Source organism: Pongo pygmaeus, chromosome 12 (assembly GCF_028885625.2).
Source record: "Pongo pygmaeus isolate AG05252 chromosome 12, NHGRI_mPonPyg2-v2.0_pri, whole genome shotgun sequence".
NCBI lineage: Eukaryota > Metazoa > Chordata > Mammalia > Primates > Hominidae > Pongo > Pongo pygmaeus.
The window spans coordinates 108,268,234-108,293,018 of NC_072385.2; the positions used below are offsets into that span (position 1 = coordinate 108,268,234).

General features: G+C 41.8%; 1 protein-coding gene across 17 annotated transcripts in view; it reads left to right on the forward strand.

The window, feature by feature from the left end:
• Positions 1-978: 978 nt before the first annotated feature.
• The window catches only part of DTNB (dystrobrevin beta), a 295,200-nt gene continuing 271,393 nt past the window's right edge, over positions 979-24,785 (forward strand). For 13 of the 17 annotated variants that reach the window (XM_054474818.2, XM_054474830.2, XM_054474822.2 and 10 more), the window contains exons 1-2: positions 980-1,173; positions 21,873-21,940. In XM_054474818.2, coding sequence (XP_054330793.1) covers positions 21,874-21,940 — 67 coding nt within the window. In that variant the 5' untranslated portion in view covers positions 980-1,173; position 21,873. Of the gene's footprint in view, positions 1,241-21,872; positions 21,941-24,785 lie in introns of all 17 variants that reach the window. The other 4 variants (XM_063648879.1, XM_054474817.2, XM_063648880.1 and 1 more) reach the window with 4 other exon arrangements.

Sequence of the window (24,785 nt, forward strand, 5' to 3'; positions counted from 1 at the left end):
CCATAAGGTGCCAAAAAGCAGTGAAAACCATACTCCCAGCATGCAGGCCTGGGGTCGCTTAGTTCTGGAGCTTACAGCCTTCATCGCTGACCAATAGCCTCAAAGGACGTTGCTGTTTTGAGTCTTAAGTAACGTTGAGAAAAAGACCATTTGAACCACTCAAAAAGTCCTTCCTATATTCTAATTTGGCACCATCTCCTGTATTTCACAGTTTGGAAAGAATTCTAGAAAAGATAGATAACAGTAAAACACAAAAAAGTTGGTGCTGAGATGGTAAACCTGGCTGCCCCTGGCTCCTTTGCCCAAACTGTTTTCCCAGCCCTAATGTCCTCCCTTTTTCCTCCTAGGACTTCTTTTTCTTCCTTTGAGGTTGACCATAAATGCCGCCTCTTCCAGGAAGCCCTCTGCGGCGTCCAAGCAGAAGTCATCTCTAGCTTCTGTGCCAGCATCGCACCGTGGCTTGGCTCTGCACGGGTCATCGGACTTGGTTGTGTACACGGCTGTTTTCCCCGCTAAGTTTGGGGCGCCTCGAGCCCAGGCGCCGTGACCGTGATCGTGCGCCGACAGGCACCTGGTGCAGCGCGGGGCGCACGCCGCGGCTGGGCTAGCTCGCAGAGTTCACGGGGGTCACTCGGGCAGAGGCTTGTGCCCCAGGCGCGGAGAATGATTCACGGGGTGGCTCTTTGCATTCTTTGCCCGGTAGTCACGTCGGGCCGGGCACCCCGCCGGCGGATACCTGCGGATGGAAATGCACCCGGCCCGGCGCCAGCGGGCGGGAGAAGCCTGGAGGGAGCCAGCTTCCCGCCTGCCCGGAACCCGCCGACGACCGGGGGGCGGGGCGCGGCGGCGGGGGCGGGGTGGAGGGGGGGGATGCTCGGCCGCTCCCGCCCCTTCCCCGCGCGCGGAAGCCACGCCCCCGGCCGCGCGCTCGCGCTGGGCGCGCGCCCGCCCATCCGCCCTCCGCCCTCCGCCCTCGCGCCGGGGGCGGGCGCTGCGCGTGCCGGGCGGGGAATCGGCGCGAGCCGGGCGCTGCGAACGTTCGCCGCGGGGGCGGCTCCGGGGCCTGGGGCGCCGCCGCTGCCTCAGCCCAGGGGGCCGGGCCGGAGCGTGCGGAGGAGTGAGGCCGCAGGAGACCTTCCCGACTACCCCTGCTCCGGCGGGGAAGTGAGCAAGGTGGGGGTCTGCGGCCGCCGCCCGTGCTTTGGGGAGCCGAGCGGAGCTGGAGCCTCGCGTCCGCGAGGTGCGGGACGGCAGCTCGCGCTGCGCCGGGACTGGGGACCCGGGGAGCCTGCGGGTGCGGCGCTGCGGGAGGCGGGGAGGGCGCGGGGAGCCGGGGCCGCTGCACCGCGCGCGGCTGCGAGGTGGGACGGCGCGGCTGGCCCCGGAGGGACAGGCGGAGGGGATGCGGCGGATTCCGGGCCGGGAGGGGTCTCGGGGTCCGGAACGCGCCGGGGCACGGGCGCGAGCGGGGGCGCGGCGCCGGGCTGATGCTGCCCGAGCCCGGCTCGCCTGGAGGCGGCTCTGCGTTAGGTGCTGAAGGGGCGAGTGAGGCAGGTCCTGGCAGAGGGCAGGTGAGGCGGGCAGGCCCTGGCAGAGGGAAGGGTATTTATTTCAGATCACCCCAAATCACTGTTTCCGGAGGCGCCTAATAGCGAAGCTGTCCAGGAGGTCACCCTGGACAGGAAAGAAGTGTCCCGAGAGGAGGATGCCGGTAACGAATACTTGCCCTTAAATTCCCGTGCCAGGCCTTGGGATTAGGAAGACCTCCCAGCTACCGTGGGTAGAGACCCGTAGTCAGCACTGGGGCCACGAAATAGTATGGAACACCGTCATGTTATTGCGGTGCTGACAGTGTGGCTGTGAAGATATGCACATAAAATACAAAGGAGCGTCGAATTTTATGTCTCATGCCCTATTTACTTTCGGTCTCTTTTGTCTTTTCCCAGTATTGGGAAATTGGAGCCATAAATTGCGTGGTTTTGGGGATAAAGCAGAAAGGTCGAAGAAGCCTATGGGAGAAATTTGGGAGAGTTTTGAAGGCTCTTACGGGTAACATTTAAAGGGAGCTCTTAGATGGGGAAAAAAGACGTTTGGAAAGAAAGGAAGTTTCCTTCCTTCCCAACTAGAAATAAGCTCCATGACTATTGACTGCTAAATCTTCAGAATGTTGCCTGGCTCACAGCGGTTGAGCCATAAGTGTCTATTGCGTGAATGAATGGACAAGCAAGTTTTGGCCACATTTGCCATGGAGCAGTGTCAGTCACTGTAGTGTTAGGGAAGGTTGCTGGATTTCCCCCGTTCCACAAGTTCTCTCTCTCTGCCTCTTTTTTTTTTTTTTTTTCTTTTGCCATGCGAGGCAACCCCGGTTCTAAGGTCTGGGCACGTTAAAGCGATGGCTAAGGCGGCGAGGTCTTGGTTTCTGTGGCCATGCTACCACTTTCCCATGTGTCTTACATGTTGGCCGTCAAGAGCTTGCTCCTTGGGCTGTTGCTTGAGATCATCCCATTTTGTTCCTTCTCCCATTGGCTTTTTCTCTCACTTGAGAAGGAAGAGGGTAGTGTTGTCTAGAGAACACTTTTTCATTTTCGTCCTGGTTCTTGGGTTTTAGACCTGTAGTGCGAGGCTGTTGGTGCCTCTGCTTTTCTGTAAGGGCTGGAATTCTACCTGTTCTCTGCCTTGGTTGAATCTCTGAACTCCGGAGCTCCAGGCTGCTGTTTCAGTAACCTGGGTTGCAGTGCCTGTTGGGTTACTTTGTCTGCCAAATTAAAACTTGACCTTTTATGAGTTCTCTGAGGATTTGTATCATGCATAAGTGGAATTGCCTTTGAAAGGGGTTGTGCAGTCAAGGTAGTGCTGGCAGAGTTTTTGGATGTCCACTATGCCCGAGAGACAAATTTCTACCTATGGTTAGAAAATTAGACTCAGAACCAAGAGAATTTCAACTTATTGTTTATTTTATGTCTTTATATTAATCTCTCAGGGCCTTAGTTTCTTCGTGTGAAAAATAAGTAATAATAAAAATCTGGCATTGTATAGGAAGCCTTGAAGAAGTAAATTTATTTCTCCTGTTTCAGGACTGTACAGCCAGCAGGTCTCTTGTTGAGAGGTGCCTAGGTTCTACAATATTGGGTGCCTTATCCCAGGCTCTCTCAATGATATTTTGTTTATATATTTATTTTAAAACCAACTTTTTGACGTATAGTTGACACAATAAAATGCACAGATTTCACATGTGCGATTAGATGAGTTTGGGAAAAATGTGTACAATAGTCCCCCCATTAGCCTCAGGGGTATGTTCCAAGAGCACCAGTGGATGCCTGAAGCCACAGCTAATTCCAAACCCTATATAGACTGTTTTTTCCCTATACTTAAGTACCTAGGATAAAGTTTTAACTTATAAATTAGGTGCCATGAGAGATTAATGACTTCTCTTAGTCATATGTTTGGCTTCTCTGTGGCATATCCCAGTTGCCAGCATCACTACTCTTGCACTTTGGGTTTATTATTAAGTAAAACAATGGTCACTTGAACACAAGCACTGTGATACCATGACAGTCAATCTGATCATTGAGACAGCTACTAAGTGAGTAACCAGAGGGTGGCTTATGCAGTGTGGATATGCTGGACAAAGGGATGGTTCATATCCCAGATGGGACAGAGTGGGATGGCACAAAATTTCATCACGCTATTCAGAATGGTACACAACTTAAAACTTACAAATTGTTTATTTCTGAGGGGGGACTGCTGTATGCTTTGTAACCACCATTCCAATCAAGAAATTTCCATCGCCCCAGAATGTTCCCTTATGCTGGTTTGCAGTCCATTCTCTATCTTCCCTACTCCCTTTTATTGATTTTGAATTACACGAGCATCAGAGCTGTGGCATCTAGTTGTGTAGATTGTATACTGCCCAGCTTTAGGGAGCACCATTCACATTGGAGTCCCTGTGCCTGGCAGCTGCTAGAGTTGTGTAGTGCACACTCTGTGTGACTGTGTGCTGCAACTCTGCAGGTGGCTCAGAACACACACTCACTTCTCAGATACTCAAACAGTACAGACAGAATAAAGGCCCCCTTGACCTACTACAAGTTATCAGTTTTTGTGGTCTTTCCAGACTATTCTCTATGTATTTTCATGTATATATAGGGAACACACACTCGTCTGATACTCAAACAGTATAGACAGAATAAAGGCCCCCTTGACCTAGTCACAGAAACAGAAGTTGCAGTTTTTTTTGGTCTTTCCAGACTATTCTCTATGTATTTTCATGTATATATAGGTAATACAGAATAAAAAAGGAGCAGAGTTTTTTCTCCTCTGCATTAATGACATCATACCATACACATTGTTCTGCAGTTTTTTCCCCTAACAGAATGATTTTGAGATCTTTTCATGTTGGAACACAGGAATCAACCTGAGTCTTCTTAACTACTACACAGTCTCTTATGTAGTATGTATTGTAGTTTATTTAGTATTCTCATTAAGGGCCGTTGCTGCAGTGAATGAAAAACTACAATTGCTGGGTCAGAGGTATGCATTTTATTTCGTAATTGATGGGGCTATAACCATGTTGCTGCTTGTGGATTTAATCCATTTATTTTTAACTGCTTAGTGTATTCAGTTGTAGGCTTTTTTTTTTTTTTTTTTTTTTTTTTTTTGCGATAGGGTCTTCCTCTGTTGCCCAGACTGGAGTGCAGTGGCACTCCAGGGCTCAAGTGATTTTCCCAAGTAGCTGGGACTACACCACGCCTGGCTAATTTTAAAATTTTTTGTAGAGATGCAGTCTCGCCATGTTGCTCAGGCTAGCAAGTGATCCTCCCAAAGTGTTGGGATTACAGGCATGAGCCCCTGCACCTGGCCTGGTTGTGGACTTACATCACAGCGCACGTATCCTTTTACTCGCTGAGGAACAGTTGAGTTCCTTTAGATGCTGATTCTTCAGTGGGTCTGTGTGTTGCAAATGCATCCTGCCAGCCCTAGGCTTTTCTTTCCCTTTGTTAACAATGTATTTGGTTGTATATACCATTTAAGTTTAATGTCATATTTATGAAAAATTTCCCTTAAATGGCTTGTCTTTTTTTGGGTGTGTATCTGGTTTAAGAAAATTTTCTGTCTCTCATGGTGTTAATTATATATTCTTATATTTTCTTCCAAAAGTTTAAAAAAGTTTTGCTTTCCATATGGAATTTATTTCTATGTATGGTATAATGAAGAGATACAATTTTTTTTTTCAATTTGGATGACCAGTTTTTCAGCACTCTTTAACTTTTTTTATTATAGTAAAATACACATAACATAAAAATGACAATTTTAACCATTTTTAAGTGTACAGTTCTGTAGTATGAAATACATTCACATTGTTGCACAGACATCACCACTGTCTCCAGAGCTTTTTCATCATCCCCAACTGAAACTCTGTACCCCTTAAACACCAGCTCCCCTCCCCATTCTTACCTCAGCCCCTGGCAGCCACCATTCTATTTTCTGTCTCTATGAATTCGACTACTCTAGGTACCTCATATGAATGGAATCATTACAATATTTGCCCTTTTGTATCTGGCTGATTTCACTTAGTATAATGTCCTTAAAGTTTATTCATATTGTAGTATGTGTCAAAATTTCCTTTTTAAGGCTGAATAATATTCCGTGGTATGAATACACCACATTTTGTTTATTCATTCATTGATGGACATTTGGGGTTGTTTCCCCATTTTGGCCATTACAAGGAGTGCTGCTATGAACATTGGTATCTGTATGTCTAAGTCTCTGTTTCCATTTCTTTTGTGTATGTACTCAAGTGCAATTGTCAGTAATACAGTTTTTAAAACAATATACATAATGGAATAAAAATAGATTAACACAATTTTGACCAATGTGGCTGAATAGTATGGAGTTTCCATATACCCACTCTTTCCCATATGGTTTCTCCTATTATTAACATCTTGCATTAGTATGCTACATTTATTATAATTGATAAACTAATATTGATACATTGTTGTTAAAGTTCATGATTTAGAGTTCACTCTTTGTATTGTATAGTTCTATGGGTTTTGACAAATGCGCAATGTCATGTAGCATTAACATGGCATGACATGTAATGCCATTACATAGCATGACTGCATGCTACAACTCTGCAAGTGGCTCACTTGTAAAATACTCAACAGTACAGACAGAATAAATGTCATTACATGGCTATAGTTTTACCTTTTCCAGAGTTGGAAATGTCATAGATTTGGAATCATATAGTATGGAGCCTACTCAGATTGGCTTCTTTTGCTTAGCAATGTGCATTTAAGTTTCCTCTAAGTCTTTTTTGTGACTTGATAGCTCATTTCTTTTTTTTATTTTTATTTTTTGAGACTGAGTCTCGCTCTGTGGCCCAGGCTGGAGAGCAGTGGCGTGATCTCGGCTCACTGCAAGCTCTGCCTCCTGGATTCACGCCATTCTCCTGCCTCAGCCTCCCGAGTAGCTGGGACTACAGGCGTCTGCCACCATGCCCGGCTAATTTTTTGTATTTTTAGTAGAGACGGGGTTTCACCATGTTAACCAGGATGGTCTCGATCTCCTGACCTCATGATCCGCCTGCCTTGGCCTCCCAAAGTGCTGGGATTACAGGTGTGAGCCACCGCATCCGGCCAGCTCATTTCTTTTTAGTGCCGAATAATAACATTCCTTTTTATGGAAGCACCACAGTTTGTTTATTCGTTCACGTACTGAAGGACGTCTTGGTTGCTTCTAGTTTTTGGCAATTTTTGAATAAAACTGCTATAAACATCCGTGTGCAGGTTTTTGTGTAGACATTAAATTTGTAACTCACTTGGGAAAATACCTAGGAGAGTGATTGCTGGGTCGAATGGTAAGAATATATTAAGCTTTGTAGGAAACTATTAAATTATCTTTCAAAGTGACTGTACCATTTGCATTCCCAATAATTTTTAAAATTTATGTCCAAGTACCCTAAATGTACTTATATAATAAGTCTGTCAGACTGTTCTGTAAAGTTAAACTTCACCTGGAATAATATTCAGTCATTGGTTTTGTTGGCTGTCTTTCTTGCAGTGTATCTCTTCATGTGTTGTGAAGTTTTGAATTACAGACTCTTTTTTTTTTTGAGGTAGAGTCTGGCTCTGTCGCCTAGGGTGGAGCACAGTGGCATAATCTCAGCTCACTGCAGCCTCTACCTCTGCCTCCCAGGTTCAAGCGATTCTCCTGCCTCAGCCTCCCGAGTAGCTGGGATTATAGGCGCCCGCCACCACGCCTGGCTAATTTTTGTATTTTTAGTAGAGACAGGGTTTCACCACGTTGGCTAGGCAGGTCTCAAACTCCTGACCTCAAGTGATTCGCCTGCCGCAGCCTCCCAAATTGTTGGGATTAAAGGCATGAGCCACCACACCCAGCCAAATTACAGACCCATTTTCAGAGTGAGTGCTTTTGATTTTGTTTTCTTATCTTCTGTGCCCACTGTCGTCTGTGTGGTGTGATATTTCAGGTGCTTCAGCTGACCCACTGGACCTCAGTCTAGAATCAGATATGATAATTGTGGGTCAAGGGTCCTGCCCTTTGAGTTAGTTGGGCTATTTTCGAGCCTCTCATAGAGTATGGTCCTGAGGCTGTTTATATCTTCCCACTTACCTAAGCCTAGAGTATTAGATAAACTGTAGTTCTAGGCAGAGATTGGCAGCAGTAATTTTTAGCTTCCTTTCAGCTCCAGCATCATTGCTGGCCTTGAGCAGTGGATCTGGCCCAGATGTCTCCGTTTCTTCATCCTCCTTTGCTTTCTGTTATTACTACCTGCAGGAAGTGCACGCCTGGTTCTAGACTCAGGATCCAGCAAGCCTAGAGCTTCAGTCCTGCTTGCAACTTTGTGTATCTATTCTGTTTCTCCAAATAGAAGTTTATCTTGTTTTTGAGCATAATTAAAAAAAAATTGTTAAAAAATATTTTATCCATTATTGTGTATTTAGAGCAGAGAGGATGCATCAAAGAATGTACTTACTGGCCACTTTCTGGAAGATTTAATTAACCAAACTCCTTTCTCAACTTTATACGAAGACTTTTTTCTTTGTTATGGCATTGCCTAAGCCTTCCAGTACAAGAATAAGTATGATAATGGGCATTTTAATCTTTTTCCTGAGTGGTAATGTTTCCAGTGTTTCACTGTTAGATATGATGTTTACTGTTGGTTTTTGGAAGATGTCTTTTGTCAATTTAAGGAAGTTTTCTTCTGTTCTTGGTAAGTGTTTTTAATTGGGTGTTGAATTTTATGGAGGCCTTTTTTTGGGGCGTTTCTTGAAATTATTTTTTCCCTTCTTTAACATGTCAAGAATAGGACAGACCTCTCTGAGTTGTAGGTAACTGAGAGAAACAGATGTATATGATTTACTTGTTAATTAACTTTTAACAAAAAACCTCACAACCTTTAAAGAAAACACATTTTAAACTTGAATTTTTGTATACTAACATTATATATAAGTTAAAATAGGACTGAAATGCTGTAGTAATCAGGTTTGGACTAAATATCATTGTAACTTCACTATATTTGAATAGTACATAATAATATCAATAATAGTAGTTAACATTTATTGGGCTCTTACTTGAGGCCATTGTGCTAAATGTTTTACATGATATTTATTTAAGAGTTACCACAGCCCTATGAGGTTATATTCAGCTACTCAGAACTCTTTGTTGTAGTGGAGTGCAGTTACTGAATTTTTTTATTGGAACCTAGAGAACTCTCTCAGATTTGTAAAAAGCAAATCTTTAAGGTTTTATGAACATTTATTTTCCCTGGCCTTTTTTTTTTTTTTTTTAATCTGAAAGAGAAGAGAAAAGAAAGTATTAGAGGAAGGATATTTGAGAATTTTTCTGAAATAAGCAAGGAAGTTCTCTTTCAATAAAGTTTGGCTTGTTATAACTAAGTGTTAATGAAAGTCTTAGTCATCACTAACTTCTTTTTTTTTTTTTTTGAGACGGAGTCTCGCTCTGTCATCCAGGCTGGAGTGCAGTGGCGCGATCTCAGCTCATTGTAACCTCCACCTCCTGGGTTCAAGGGATTCTCTTGCCTCAGCCTCCCAAGTAGCTGGGACTATAGGCGCATGTCACCATATCTGGCTAATTTTTTGTATTTTTATTAGAGACCAGGTTTCACTGTGTTAGCCAGGATGGTCTCCATCTCCTGACCTCGTGATCTGCCCACCTCAGCCTCCCAAAGTGCTGGGATTATAGGCGTGAGCCACTGCGCCCGGCCCCTCACTGACTTCTTAATTAAATGGACATCCAAAGAAAAACTGACAGGGAGATGGTGGGAGGTGGTGAACTTACATAAGAAATTTCAATACTTGGATGCTTTGACGTAGCTGAGAGCTGGAAGGGTTAAGAAATTAACAAAAAGATTCAAAGGAAATAAAGGCTATTTAATGCCGAGGCATGTACAGAGACATCCTGGAGACACTTCCAAAGCCTTCTCTCCTTTTCCTTTAGTCTTTACTGTGGGAGTTACATAACTTCTGTGTGTAGATGTAGTCCAGGTGTGAAACACTCTATTTTCTATGAATAGAACAGAGTGTAAGAACTAACAAGGATCCAAACATTTTGCTGCACTCTCTTCCAGATCCTATTTAACTCCATGATTTAAGGTCTGATCCAGCACCACAGTTTTGGGACCTGTATTCTTTCCTTATTCCTTGAGGCCTCATGTTGCCCTGGAGGGGGCGATGTGACACAGTAGAAAGAAAATGAGCTCTAGCGCTTTAGCATCGTCATCGTCAAAACTCCACAGATTCCTAGCTTTGCAACTTCAGGCCAAGTTACCTGACCACTTAGACTCTTAGTTTCCTTTCTACTTCTAACACCCCTAATCCTGAAAATCTCCTCAAGCTCAGCACAGTCTTGTCTCTCACCTACTTTTAAAAAGAACAATAGTCTCCAAAGTGGGAGGTATATAAAATGATCCTCTAGGCAGGGTGTTACAAGACAATATGAGCAATCAAGTTTCACCAGTATTTGACCCATAGGTTGACACTTTATTTCATCTGTGTGTCTGATGATGTCTGTCAGGTATGGTAAGCTAGGGAACCCCACCGCCTGGAGGGGCTGATACTGTGATCCTCCTTATTTACTTGCTTATATTGTTTTAGCACATATTTTAGTTCACCTCTGCTGGGTTTAGTGGTCTTCCAGATCATATTACCTGATTTGAATAAAATGAACCTTGCTAAATAGACAGATGGCTCACAAAGATTCCTGCAAAGAAAATGCAGATTGAAGTTTCAGAGTCCGCTGAAGATTGAAGTAATAATGCAAATACACGTGAACAGCCAGAAAGAAACAGAGTGGATACTTCTATTTATATTATGAACTTGTCAGTCAAATGCAACATATAAAAACAATGGTGATCTCATCAGATTGACGAAGAAGCAGTAATAAAAAATAGCTTAGAATTACTAAAAATACTATCTAAAATATGGATTTATATACACTGTTGAGTACATTGTACCTGAAGGTATTTACTAATGATATTATGGGCTAATGTTATAAATTGAGATATTTAAAAACTAAGCATTCAGAATATAAAGACAGACTTATTGATGTTTTTCAGTGATTGTCAGTCATAATCCAGTACCTTAAAATTTTATTAAGGTTAATAATACATTTTTAGAAGTTCCTTTTGAGGTTTAGGAGTAAAAGACAAAAAGTCATAAACTCTTGTTCTTCCTGTTTGATAACAGTGGCTGAAATGATATATAGATAAATAATTTGAGTTTGGTGTAAAGCTGAAATGTATCCTTTATTAGCAACTATTGTTGAGATACTGATAGAACATGTTGCTGAAGATTTGAAATGATGGCTATTGTACCAAATTATAGAGTTCATGAGAGTTCATGTATATTTGGATAAAAATACAGAGCTTATGGTATTTGGTATACTCTGTTTCAATAATAAAATATATGGAGAACTGCGCTCCCCGCTTCCCCCCACCCCCGCTAAAACACTCGGGATAAGACTTACCAGAGAATTTACTAAAAGTAGATGATCTAAAATAGTACATATAAAGCATAAAGAATAATATATTGTTCCACCATTGTGGAAGACAGTGTGGGGATTCCTCGAGGATCTAGAACCAGAAGTAACATTGGACCCAGCAATCCCATTACTGGGTATATACCCAAAGGATTATAAATCATTCTACTATAAAGACACATGCACATTGTGTTTATTGCAGCACTGTTTACAATAGCAAAGACTTGGAACCAACCCAAATGCCCATTAATGATAGAACGGATAAAGAAAATGTGGCACATACACACCATCGAATACTGTGCAGCCATAAAAAAAGAATGAGTTCATGTCCTTGCAGGGACATGGATGAAACTGGAAGCCATCATTCTCAGCAAACTAACACAGGAACAGAAAACAGAATACCGCATGTTCTCACTCATAAGTGGGAGTTGAACAGTGAGAACACATGGATACAGGGAAGGGAACAACACACACAGGGGCCGGTTGGGGGGCAAGGGGAGGGAAAACATTAGGACAAATACCTCATGCATGCAGGGCTTAAAACTTAGATGGCGGGTCAATAGATGCAGCAAACTACCATGGCACATGTATACCCATGTAACAAGCCTGCACGTTCTGCTCATGTATCCCAGAACTTAAAGTAAAATTAAAAAAAATATTTCCACTTAAATAAATGGAGCACAAAAAAAGAAGACTATATTGTACCTAAAACCCAGCCTAAGAAAGAAAATATAGCCAGTGGAGTTGGTATACCTCTGCGGTCACGATTCTGTTTCCATCCCCAGAGATACTCTCTTTTCTGAATTTGATGATTACCGTTTCCATATACTTCTTTATACTTTTGCTGTGTGTGTGTGTATGTATTTGTATATTTGTATGTTATATTCAGGGCCAGGGCCAGGGCCAGGGCCAGGGTGAGATGAGGAGGGACCTAGGTCCCCAATGTAAGGAGCCCCTCAGTCATGGGCTTGCATGACCCCCAGAGTGATGCTTCCTTAAATTTTGTGCCCCAGGTACCTCGTTCACCTCACCATAATCCCAGTCCTGCTTCTGTTAATATGCATGTTATTAAGCTTTATGGAAATAATTTTATTTTTTATGTATTCTCTTGTAACTTTTTTCACTTAATATTGTGAAATTGATCCATCTCGATAAATATAGCCCTGCTTTATTCTGTTGTGTGATTGACTATACTATAATTTTATTTTCCCATGCTTCTGTTGATGGACATTTAGGTTGTTTCTGATTTTGTGTTTAGAAACAATGTCATCATAAGCATTCTTGTATGTGTCTCCTTAGGACATAGTTGTAAAAAGAGAATTTCTGGGTAATTAGATACATCCATTTGTGTTTTTTTTTTTTTTTTTTTGAGACGGAGTCTCGCTCTGTCGCCCAGGCTGGAGTGCAGTGGCACAATCTCAGCTCATTGCAACCTCCACCTCCTGGGTTCAAGCAGTTCTCCTGCCTCAGCCTCCCGAGTAGCTGGGACTACAGGCGCCCGCCACCATGCCCAGCTAATTTTTTGTATTTTTAGTAGAGACAGGGTTTCACCGTGTAGGGCAGGCTGGTCTCGAACTCCTGACCTCAGGTAATCCACCTGCCTCAGCCTCCCAAAATGTTGGGATTACAGGTGTGAGCCACTGTGCCCAGCCTATATCCATTTTTAATATTACTAGATACTGCTTTTGCTGTTATATTTATGCTTTCACCAGCAATATATGAGAATTCATGTCACCTCACATTTTTGCCAATATAAATGGTATTTTCAGACTCATTTTTTTCCTTTGACGTGTGTGATGGGTAAATTATATTTTTGTAAATTTTGTATTGCAGAATTAAACAGATACTAAAAAAATCATAGCTTAGTGAATTATCGTAGAGCAAACGCTTCTGTCATCTTCACTCAGGTGAAGAAATAGAATTCTGCCAACCCTTTTAAAAAGAAGCTCCTCCATGTACCTCATCCCAGTCATAGCCCCTTCCTTTCCTCCCAAAGCAGTCACTGTCCTGATTTGTATAGTAATCCCTTCCTTGGATTCCTTTATGGTTTTCTACCCCAACTGTGGATCCTTAGGTATTATAGTTTAGTCCTGAGTTATTATGTGCAACTTTTTATGTATTTGTTTTCCATTTCTGTTGCCTCTTCTGTGAATCGCCTGCTTAATCTTATACAAACCGGTAAGAAAATTTGACCTAAGTTCTGTGCATATCATGGATACCAGTTGTTGGTTATATGTATTGCCGATCTCTTTTCCCAGTTAGTGACTCGTCTTTTAATCTTTCTCATGAGTTTTGATACTTAGATTTAAGTGTAGTTTAACTTAGGCAAACTTTTGCTTAGAAAGTCCTTCCTTATGTGGAGATTAAAAGATACTTTGAGACTACTGTAACAAAAGCTTAATTGCAGAAGACATAAACAGGCACCTCACAGAAAAGGAAACGCATATGACCAGTAAACGTATTAGAGATGGGCACCTTCATTAGTGATCAAAGAAATACCAATGAAGACCACAATGAGATGATGTCATATATCCATGCTGTTGGCAAAATTTGAAAAGCTGGTGGACCAAGTGTTGGAGAGATTGTGAATTCACAGGATCTCTGATATATCACTGACAGGAATGTACTTTGGTGCACTTTAAAAAACATTTTGGCAATTCCTTTTTTAGATACACACCCAAGATAAACTCTTGACCTTGTGCTGCAAGAGACAGGTACAAAAATGTTTGTAGCAACACTGTCCATGATAGAAAAAAACAAAACTAGAAACAACTCAGATTTCCATCAGCAGGAGAGTAGATTAAAATGCAGTTTTGGAATTATACAGCGTTAAAAAAAAGAATGAACAACAGGGTGAATCTTAGCAATATAATATTTAGTGAAAACGATTACCCAAGGGTTATGTATAGTAAGATACCTTTTTTCTGTTTAACTTATTTGAGATATAATTCACATACCATATAATTCAACCTACAATTCAGTGGTTTTTAGTATATTTCTAGAGTTGTGCAACCATCACTATTAATTTCAGAACATTTGCATCATCCCTAAAAAGAACCCTGTACTCATTAGCAGTTACTCCCTATTCACCTTCCCCCCTGTCAACCCTCCACAAACCCCTGGAAACCAATGATTAATTTTCTGTTGCTATGGATTAACCTATTCCAGACATTTCATAGAACTGGAATCATATAATACATGGTCTTCTATGACTGGCTTCTTTCATTTAGCATAGTGTTTTCAAGGTTCATCCGTGTTGTAGCATGCTTCAGTACTTCATTCCTTTTTATGGCTGAACAATATTCCATTGTATGTATATGCCACGATTAGTATGAATATACTGCAGTTTCATTCCAGCACCACTTGTTGAAAAGACTATCCTTTCTCTATTGAATTGTCTTGGTACCTGTGTTGAAAATCAGATGACCATAAGTGTAAGGATATATTTCTGGACTCTCAGTCTGTTCCATTGATGCCTATTGCTATCCTTGTGCCAGTACTACACTGTTTTTTTTTATTACTGTGGTTTTGTAGTAAGTTTTCATACGTTCATGGACTTCATTTGCTAATATTTCATTAAAGACTTTTGCAGTGAAAATGAATGAACAATGTTCGTGAACATTGGTTGGTAGTTTTCCTTTTTTTCTGCCTTTGTTGGGTTTTGTTATCTAGGTAATGCTGGCTACAAAATGAGTAGGAAAGTGTTTCCTTGTCTTTTGTTTTCTGGAAGGGATCTTGTAGAATTGGGCTTGCAGATTCCTTTCACAGAAGGTTTTTTTTAAAACTACAAATTCAATGTCTTTAGTAATTATAGGGTTATTCTGGTTATCTATTTCACCCTGGGCGAGTTCTGGCAATTTGTAGATTTTGAGGAATTCGTCAGTTTTATCTGAGTTGTTATATGTATAGATTAGAATTGTTCATAGTATTTCTATGGTGTTTCTTTTAATGTTCATGTGTTCTATAGTGATAACTTCCCCTCTTTCATTAGTAATATTGATAATTTATGCCCTCTTTTTTTTGTTGCTCTGTTTTGCTAGAGGTTTATCAATTTTATTGATCTTTTCAAAGAACTAGCTTTTAGTTTCATTGACTTCTCTTTCTTTTAGTGAATTCTAGTTTCAATCTATTATGGTCAGATAACATACTCTGTATGATATCTTTTAATTCTTTTGAATTTGTTACTGTTTGTTTTATGGCCCAAGATCTGGTCTTTCTTGGTACATGTTTGATGTGCACCTAAAAAGAATGTACATTTCATTATTGTTGGTAGAGTGTTCTGTAGATGTCAGTTAGCTCTGGTTGGTTGATAGTGGTGCTCAGTCCTTCCACTACCTTGTCACTACCTTTTCCCCCACCCTCTTCAGTGAGGTCATTTCATACATATATAATACTGTTGGATTGCTTTATCACATTCTGCATTTCTTTCTGGGATCCTCTGATTTTTTTTTAATTGCATGCGTTAAGGTTCACTCTTTGTGGCTGGTGTGGGGGCTCACTCCTGTAGTCCCGAAACTTAGAGGAGCAGGGGTGGGACGATCGCTTGAGCCCAGGAGTTCGAGACCAGCCTAGACAACAATAATGAGACCCTGTCTGTACAAAATACATAAATAAAAAGTTAAAAGATTAAAAAATAAAGATTCAGTCTTTGTGTAGTAAAGTTCTGTCGGTGTTGACAAACACATACTGTCATGTTTCCACCATTACAGAATCATACAGAATAGTTTCTCTGCCCTAAAAATTGCCCTGTGCTTCACCTACTCAGTTCACCACCTGCTTCCCCCAAACTGGCAACCACTGATCATTTTCCTGTTTCTATAGTTCTGTTTTATGTAGAAGGTCATAAAATTGGAGTCATACAGTATGTAGCCTTTTCACACTGGCTTTTTTCACTTAGCATTATGCATTTAAGGTTCCCCCATGTCTTTTGATGGCTTGATACTTTGTTCTTTTTATCGCTGGACAATATTCCATTTATGAAGTATTGCAGTTTATTTATGCATTCACCTATTGAAGGGCATCATCATTGCTTCCAGCTTTTGGCAATCAAGAATAAAGCTGTAAACATTTGGGTGCAGGTCGTGTGTGGACATAAATTTTCAACTCAATTGAGCAAATACCTAGCAGTGCAATTATTGGATCGTATGGTAAGACTATGATTAGCTTTATAAGAAACTGCCAGGTTTCTCACATTGTGACTGCTTGTGCATTCCCATCAGCAATGATGAGAGTTCCTGCTGCTTCTGCATCCTTGTCAGCATTTTTTTCTTTTTTTTTTGAGATGGAGTCTCACTCTGTTGCCCAGGCTGGAGTGCAATGGTGCGATTTCAGCACACTGCAACCTCTGCCTCCCAGGTTCAACCAATTCTCCTGCCTCAGCCTCCTGAGTACCTGGGACTACAGGTGTGTGCCACCACACCCAGATCATTTTTGTACTTTTAGTAGAGACAGGGTTTCGCCATGTTAGCCAGGCTGGTCTCGAGCTCCTGACCTCAAGTGATCCACCCACCTCGGCCTCCCAAAGTGCTGGGATTACAGGTGTGAGCCACTGTACCCGGCCCTTGTCAGCATTTGATATTGTCAGTTGTTTTTTATTTTAACCATTCTGGTAGGTATGTAGTGTTATTTTGTTGTTTTAATTTGTAATTTCCAAATAATAAATGTTGTTGAATACCTTTTCATATGCTTATTTACCATCTGTGTATCTTCTTTGGTAAGATTTCTGTTCAGATCTTTTGATTGTTTTTGATTAAGCTGTTGTCTTGTTTTGTTACTGAGTTTTATGAGTTTTGTTTGTTTGTTTGTTTGTCTGAGACAGGGTTTCGCTCCGTCACCCAGGCTGGAGTGCAGTAGTGTGATCACAGTTCACTGCAGCCTTGAACTCCTGGGCACAAGCGATCCTTCCCACCTCAGCCTCCTGAGTAGCCAGGAATACAGGTGTGCACCAGCCTGCCTGGCAGTTTTTGTATTTTTCTTGTAGAGATGAGCTTTTGCCGTGTTGCCCAGGCTGGTCTTGAACTACTGGGCTGAAGTGATCTGCCCACCTCAGCCTTCCAAATCCTGTAGGGATTACAGGTGTGAGTCACCGTGCCCAGTGTTCTTTGTATAATTTGTATACAAGTACTTCATCAGATATGTGTTTTGAAAATATTTTCTGTCACTCAGTTGCCTGTCTTTTCATTCACTTAATAGTATCTTTTGCGGGGCAGTTAATTTTGATAAAATCCAATCTGTTGTTTTTTTATTTCATGGGTTGTGCTTTCCAAACCCATTCATTTGGTTTTGCTTTGGGCTGAGGATATTAAACAGCCTTTTCTAGGAACTTTCAGTTTCAACCCTTTCATTTATTTATTTTTGAGATGGAGTCTCACTCTGTTGCCCAGGCTGGAGTGCAGTGGCATGATCTCGGCTCAGTGCAACCTCTGGCTCCTGAGTTTAAAAGATTCACCTGCCTCAGCCTCCCAATTAGCTGGCATTACAGGCATGCACCACCTCACCGAGTTAATTTTTTTTGTATTTTAGTAGAGACTGGGTTTCACCATGTTGGCCAGGCTGGTTTTGAACTCCTGACCTCAAGTGATCCGCCTGCCTCGGCCTCCCAAAGTGCTGGGATTACAGGCGTGAGCCACTGCACCTGGCCAAGTTTCAACCCTTTTAGATTTAAGAAACTTTGCTTACATTTGCATAGCTAGGACCCTGGTCTTTATAGACTGAAGCTGTGTTCTGGTTCTTTAAATTGGGTGAAATGAAGCAGTGATTCGGACCCACTGAAGATCAGACATGTTTCAATAAACGTGCCTACTGGATTTCTCTGTATGCCCACAGGATGAACTATAGGAAGACAGGGGTGGAGAGTTCTGAGATCACAAGGTCATAGAATTTTATTTGTGCATTAGTGTGGACAAAGATTTTGGCAGTTGAAATGGGAAAAGAGGGTGGATATGAGCGTGATTATGAGGAAGTAAATGGCAGGGTTTGAAATTAGAGTTAGTGTGAAGGTAATGATACTGGTTATCTCTAGATTGTGTGGCTAAGAATAGGCAGAATGCTAGGAGTTCAAGTGGAAGGAAGTAGAGAGATGTCCTTACATTCACGGTGGCACTGGTCTTCCAGATTATGTCAGAATGGCAAGGGTATCTCATCAGCTGTGGTATTGGAGTAGATATGCCCTTCTTAGATATGGAACTGTTAAAAGCGTAGTTACAAAGATACAGGCATTAGTATACTTAAAGCACTGGCATGGAGTCACCTTTGACTGGGCCTAGGGAAATGGTTTATAGTAATCTCAGTTTTTGTGTATCCCATTAATTTGGATTTTATGTACCCTGAATTATAAGATTGCTTGAAATGAAACTACTTAATGCCTTAATTCCCCCAGTAGCTGACTTGTAGACAAGGATTTAAATGCAAGTATTTTATTTTGGAGGTTATCCTTGGAAAAGCCAGTGGGGGAGTGGGAAGTGAGATAGGAGAGGGAAGATAGCAAAGATTGCAAATACAAGATTTGTTTTCAAGCCAGGTACTGATTTTTTTCACAGTATTCCCACTGAGAAACTCCAGGAGCGAATGTAAAACTGGTGTCTTAGAGTTATAGTCCTTCAGGGGAAAGGTAGTTGGAGTATTTATATACCATCTCTTTCAGTTATTGGTTAAGATTGTTTTCAGGAGGTGGTAGATCTACAACATGTCAGGCGTGCCATGCAGGGAACAAAATGGAATCGGGGTTAGAGAAGGCCCTCAGGTGCTGTCAGGCCAGTGTACCTGGTAGGGGATAGGGGATATACGGACACTCTTGACTCCTTCCTTAATACCTTGCCATGCAGTTCCAGGATTTTCAATTTATTTCCTTTAAGACATCATTGGAAACATTTATTTCCACCTTAAATGAGCCATTCTAGTAGCATGTTAGGATTGGCTCCAGATGCCCTTTTTGGAACGTTAAATTGTGAGTCATGGAAGAGTGGCCCATATCAACAGACGTTTCCTTGCCAGCCTTATCCTTGACCACCAAGTTCAGTACTCTCAAGATCCAGGTATGTTCTTCCATTTCTTGCCAGTACATCTCATCATATCATACTGTGTTGGTGAATCAGTGCTTTCATCAAAAGGAGGGCCAGTACCTCCCTATTCTGACAATGCCTGGTTGTTAGCCTAGAAGCAGTGAGGGAGGTAGGCACATATCTCCAGGAGGGTAGGCATTTTTGGAGGCATGCATCCCAGCTGAGACCTCTGCATAGTTTTTAGTCAGCGGAGACCGCCCTCTCGTAGTAAGAGGAAGAAAGCCGCTTCTGGCCTGGAAGGTTCAGAAGAATCTTGTCAGGACTGTGAATTCAGTCTTTGTAATTTGCCTGCTTTCACAGTCGGAACTTGGGTCTAATTTTTAGCACAGTCTGTCTTCAGGCAAAGAAATGCAGATGCTGGCAACTAGAAACTGGACAGTTAGACCTTAGCATAGCCTGGTGGTAGAATGAAGGCAGGGTCTGCTGCACCTGTTCAGTCAACAGATGATGTCAGTGTTATGGCTCCTGTTGAGTAACAGACTTTTCTTAGCATCAGTTTGGTGTGCTGGTCCATTCTAACACTTAGGGAACACTGACTGTGTGCTGGGAATTGTTTTAGGCATTTGCTGTGAGTCTTCACAACAATCCATGAGGAAGGTACTTGTGAGCATCACAGTTTTACACATGATGAATCCAAGATTCAGAAGGATTAAGTAATTTTTCCAGGGTCCACGTGTTGGAGCTAGTATTTGAAATTTAGTTTAATTGACTAAAACACTCATTCTTTTGTTATTCCACATTGCTTCCCAAAACGTATCCCCATTATGTCCATTTGACAAATAATGAACTTAAGATGCAGAAATTGAGTGACAAGTTGAGTTTCAAGGCTAGTTAAAGAAAACTATTGTTAGAATTCAGGATGTCAACTCTTTTGCTGTTGAATATCATATTGAACAAGTGGCTAAATTTAATACTGGCTGTTTTCGAATGTTTACCATTTTTAAAATTCTGTTACGTGGTCTGTCTCAGGGTTTCTCAGCCTCAGCACTATTGCTGTTTTGGACTGGATGATTCTTTGTTGTGAATACTCTCCTGTGCATTGTAGAATGTTTAGCAGTGTCCCTGACCTCTGTCTACTAGATGCCAGTAGCACCTTCTCAGTTGTGACAACCAAAACTGACTGTAGATATTGCTAAATGTCCCATGGGGACAAAATTGTCCCTGGTTGAGAACTAGGCCAATCTCTAAAGGTGGTTGTGTTATGACAGAGCTCACCTAGAGTAATTCAGAAGTTTGTTTTGTGAGCAGGGAGTTACATTGCTTTAAAGTGGAAGGAGCACAGTGTGGTGGAAAGAACATGAGCTTTGGAATCTCTCGGCCCTGCCGCTTATCAGTCCCTGTAGCCTTGATTAAGTAATTTGTCTTTTCTGAACTTTTGTTTCCTCATTTGTAAAATGGGCATTATATCTACCTGGTAGGGTTTTGGTGATTAAGCTGGAGGATGATACACGTGGAAGGATGAGGGGAAAAAAGGAGAAAAATGATCTGTAGTAGAAGAAAGTGAAGGAAAGATACAGAAGGCAGTTGTCAAGAGTAGGAGTAAAAGGCACATTGAGAAGGTCTAAGACAGCAGGTGAACGAACCGCATCTGCCCTCTTCCCACACTCCGGTCCCAGGTCACTGAGTCTGGAAGAAAGCTCTGAACAGGGCTGGGCGTGGTGGCTCATGCCTGTAATCTCAGCACTTTGGGAGGCTGAGGCAGGTGGATCACTTGAGACTGGGAGTTCGAGACCAGCCTGGCTAACCTGGTGAAACCCCATCTCTACTAAAAATACAAAAATTAGCCAGGCGTGGTGGCGCGTGCCTGTAATCCCAGCTACTCAGGAGGCTGAGGCACAAGAATTGCTTAAACCCAGGAGTCGGAGGTTGCAGCAAGCTGAGATTGCACTACTGCACTCCAGCCTGGACTACAGAGTGAGACTCTGTCTCAAAAAAAAAAAAAAAGAAAAAAGAAAGGAAAGAAAGAAAGCTCTGAACAGTTTTCTTTTCTTTTCTTTTCTTTCTTTCTTTCTTTTTTTTTTTTTTTAAAAAAAAGTTTTAATTGGACTTACAGTGCCACATGGCTGGGGAGGCCTCAGAATCATGGTGGGAGGTGAAAGGCACTTTTTACATGGCAGCAGCAAGAGAAAATGTAGAAAAAGCAAAAGCGGAAACCCCTGATAAACCCATCAGATCTCATGAGACTTATTAACTGTCACGAGAATAGCACGGGAAAGACCGGCCCCCATGATTCAATTACCTCTCTCCCACAACACATGGACATTCTGGGAGATACAATTCAAGTTGAGAATTGGATGGGGACACAGCCAAACCATATCAGGGATTAATACCTGATTTCTTTAATATGAAATTGAATATTCATGTATATTTTATGTATAAGCGAACTGTTCTTATGTCCTTTATTACAGCCTTTCATTACATTTATTTTCCAAATTAAATTGTAACATGTTTATCCATATAAAACAGTAGAGATATGGGAAGTTACCTCAACTAATCCAGGACTCTGCAGAGAAAATAATCAAAGTTAGAAGTAAGACAGCCCCATATTTTTAGCACAGTAAGCAAGTGTATGAGCTCATATAAGTATTGATTTACTAATATTTTAGAAGCTATCAAATAAAAGGACGGTGGTTTATCTTTTTCTGAATCAGGCTTCCAGTTTATTTTTACTGATACTGTCTTAAAATGTGCATTTGCAACTTGGTTTCCGGTCCCTCTTCACAATAGAATGATTAGCACTTGATTGAATTGTCGAATTATACAGTGGTTTATTATATCTTTCTTTGTCTCTAGGATGATTGAGGAAAGTGGGAACAAGCGGAAGACCATGGCAGAGAAGAGGCAGCTGTTCATAGAAATGCGTGAGTCTTGAGTCCTTGTTCATATGTGCGGGAATGTTTGTATGGTTTTTTTTTTTTCTGGTCAAGTCATAGCTTCAATCAGTTACAACTTTCATGTTGTAAGCTTTACAGAGGGAAGAATGGGAGTTAAAGAATCATGGAGTTGAAGGACCCCAAGCCAAAACATATATTTTAATAGAATTGACTTGCTTTCTTAGACAAGGCCATAAATAATAAGGGAGAAATGTTACCTAGAATGTCTGTGATTTTGTACCATGCCAGTCAATTTAGATCTCTTGCTGTAACTCCATTGTTACCATGAACTTTGCAGGTGGTGATTAATGATTAATACATTATATAAATTACCTTCCACTAGATACCAGTTCTGAGACAGAGAGGACTGAGTGTTAGGGCAACACCTAGAGCTATTGGAAAATAAAAAGAGTGAATGTGTATTTTGATGTATTTTTAACTTTAAATATTCTGTTAAAATTTACATCGTTGTATACAGTTCAAACAGAGAGAAGAAGATGGCTGAGAGAAGTGGGGTGGTTCCCAATCCTTGCAGGATTGTTTTGCTCTGTGACTACTTGTCTATGTGACCATCACCATGTGACCTTGACCAACTCAAGGTTGCATTTGCTGGACCTCAAATTCCTTTGTCATGAAATACGGGTAATTGGTCTGGACCAGTGATTATGAAACCTTTCAAAAGTACTGTACTCTTTTTTTCCCTCCAGTGAAATCTTACAAGGACCCTTAACATAAGAGTATTATAAGATTGGTAGTGCTTGGTTGAAGCAGGAGAGGGGAGCCAGCCTGGGATAGCCTCTGAGGTCCTTGCAGAATTCCAGAATTCTGCATATCGCAATATGAAAATCAGTAGGTAAAAGTCTCAGAAGACCCAACTCTCAACATATTTGACATCTTTAGGGTCTTGGTAATGGTAGGCAGAGTTTGACTCAGCTAAGCCATGTGTTGTCCTGTCAGTCATAGGCTGGATAACTATTTGTTAGGGGTGATGAAGAAGATATTTTGGCATTGGATAGGCAGCCCAACTGGGTGATCATTAAGGACTTTTATAGTTTGGAGCTTCTAATGGCTAGTAATCCAAGCCAGACACCTTGGAGTCACTTCCCTCCACCTCACCTTCTACCTCCAAAGAAATCAGAAGGCATCTGAGTTTTACTATGTACATGAGTCTGAATCTGTTCGTCACACCACAGCAGCTCTGAGTCCAGCTTTGCAGTTAGACTGCTTAGTTTGGATCTTGGCTGCCTCACTTCCTGACTGAATAACCTTAGGCAAGTTAACTTAATCTCTCTGGGCCTCTGTTTCCTCATGCATAAAGCAGGAATGGCATTGACTTCATAGAACTGTTGTGAAGATTAAATGAGATAATGTGAATAAAGCACTTGGCACAATGCCTGACACTCACATACTTAAGTATGAAGTAAGTAGTACATACTTAATATGGATGGTTGTGTTTATTACTAATTTTTTTAAATCATTGGTACTTTCCTGAACCAAAGTAATAATTTCCTGATCCCTTCTTCCAGTCTTGACCCTCTCAAATCTGCTGTCTATGATCAGCTACGAGATTGAACTATTTAAATCTGTGCTACTTATTATTATTATTATTTTTTTTTGAGAGGGAGTCTCACTCAGCCGCCCAGGCGGGAGTGCTGTGGCGCCATCTCGGCTCACTGCAACCTCCGCCTCCTGGGTGATTGTCATGCTTCAGCCTCGTGAGTAGCTGGGATTACAGGTGCCTGCCACCGCGCCTAGCTAATTTTTGTATTTTTAGTAGAGATGGGGTTTCACCATGTTGGCCGGGCTGGTCTCAAACTCCTGACCTCAAGTGATCTGCCTGTCTTGGCCTCCCAAAGTGCTGGGATTACAGGCGTGAGCCACTGTGCCTGGCCTAAATCTGTGCTACTTCTTTGCTTACATTCCTTTACTTGCTTCTCATCACTTTACTGGGAAAGACCCCACTCCTAAGAATGCCAAACAAGGCCCTTCTGGCCCCTTTTTTGCTCTGCCCACTAGTTCCCAATTTTTCCATCACATGCCTTGCATGTTACTTCCCGGCAATACTGAATTGGCTTTCCTGCAGATATGTGGTTTCATGCCTTTCCGCCTTTGCACAATACTGTTGCCCACCACCCGGCACACTGCTCCTGCCTACCCTTCAAAACTCAGCATAGGGGTCATCTTTTCCTTTCAACTTTTAGTGCATTTATTGAGGATCTGCTATGCTCCAGGCACTATTCTCGGTGCTAGGGCTACAGAGGAGAACAAAACACAGTCCCTGACTTCACTTCATGAAACTTCCATGTTAGTAAAGGGAAGCAGACAAAATGGGAAACCAAATACACAAACACAGTAATTCCTGATACTAAGAAGAGGCTTGGGTGCCTTAAGTAAATACACGTGGGCATGAAGGCCTGATGGGGTAGAGATCTGAAGTAGTCCTGCCAAGAACTGGGTTTACTTCTTTGTGAATGTTACTACTCTTACACAGAAACCTCATATGAATTATCATCCTCTGACTTAAGGATAACAGTCAGTCTGGGAGACGTTTGGTAAGTATGACTTCTTGAGTCTCCTATATTTCTTCACAGGAAGAATTGCATGGGTGACTATAGTGTCTGCTGCTGGAAGCCCCACCCCCTCATTTCCAGCAATGTCAACCAGAAACTCCAACATAACTACTTTCTATGGATGCCAGAATCACCTTTTTCCAGCCATTATTCAGTTGTATCATTTAGTATGTTGATTTTAGTATGTCAGTTTTGAATCCAGTACTCTTTGTCAACTCTTATTAGTCTTAATAGTTATAGATTTCTACTTAGGTAGGTAACTA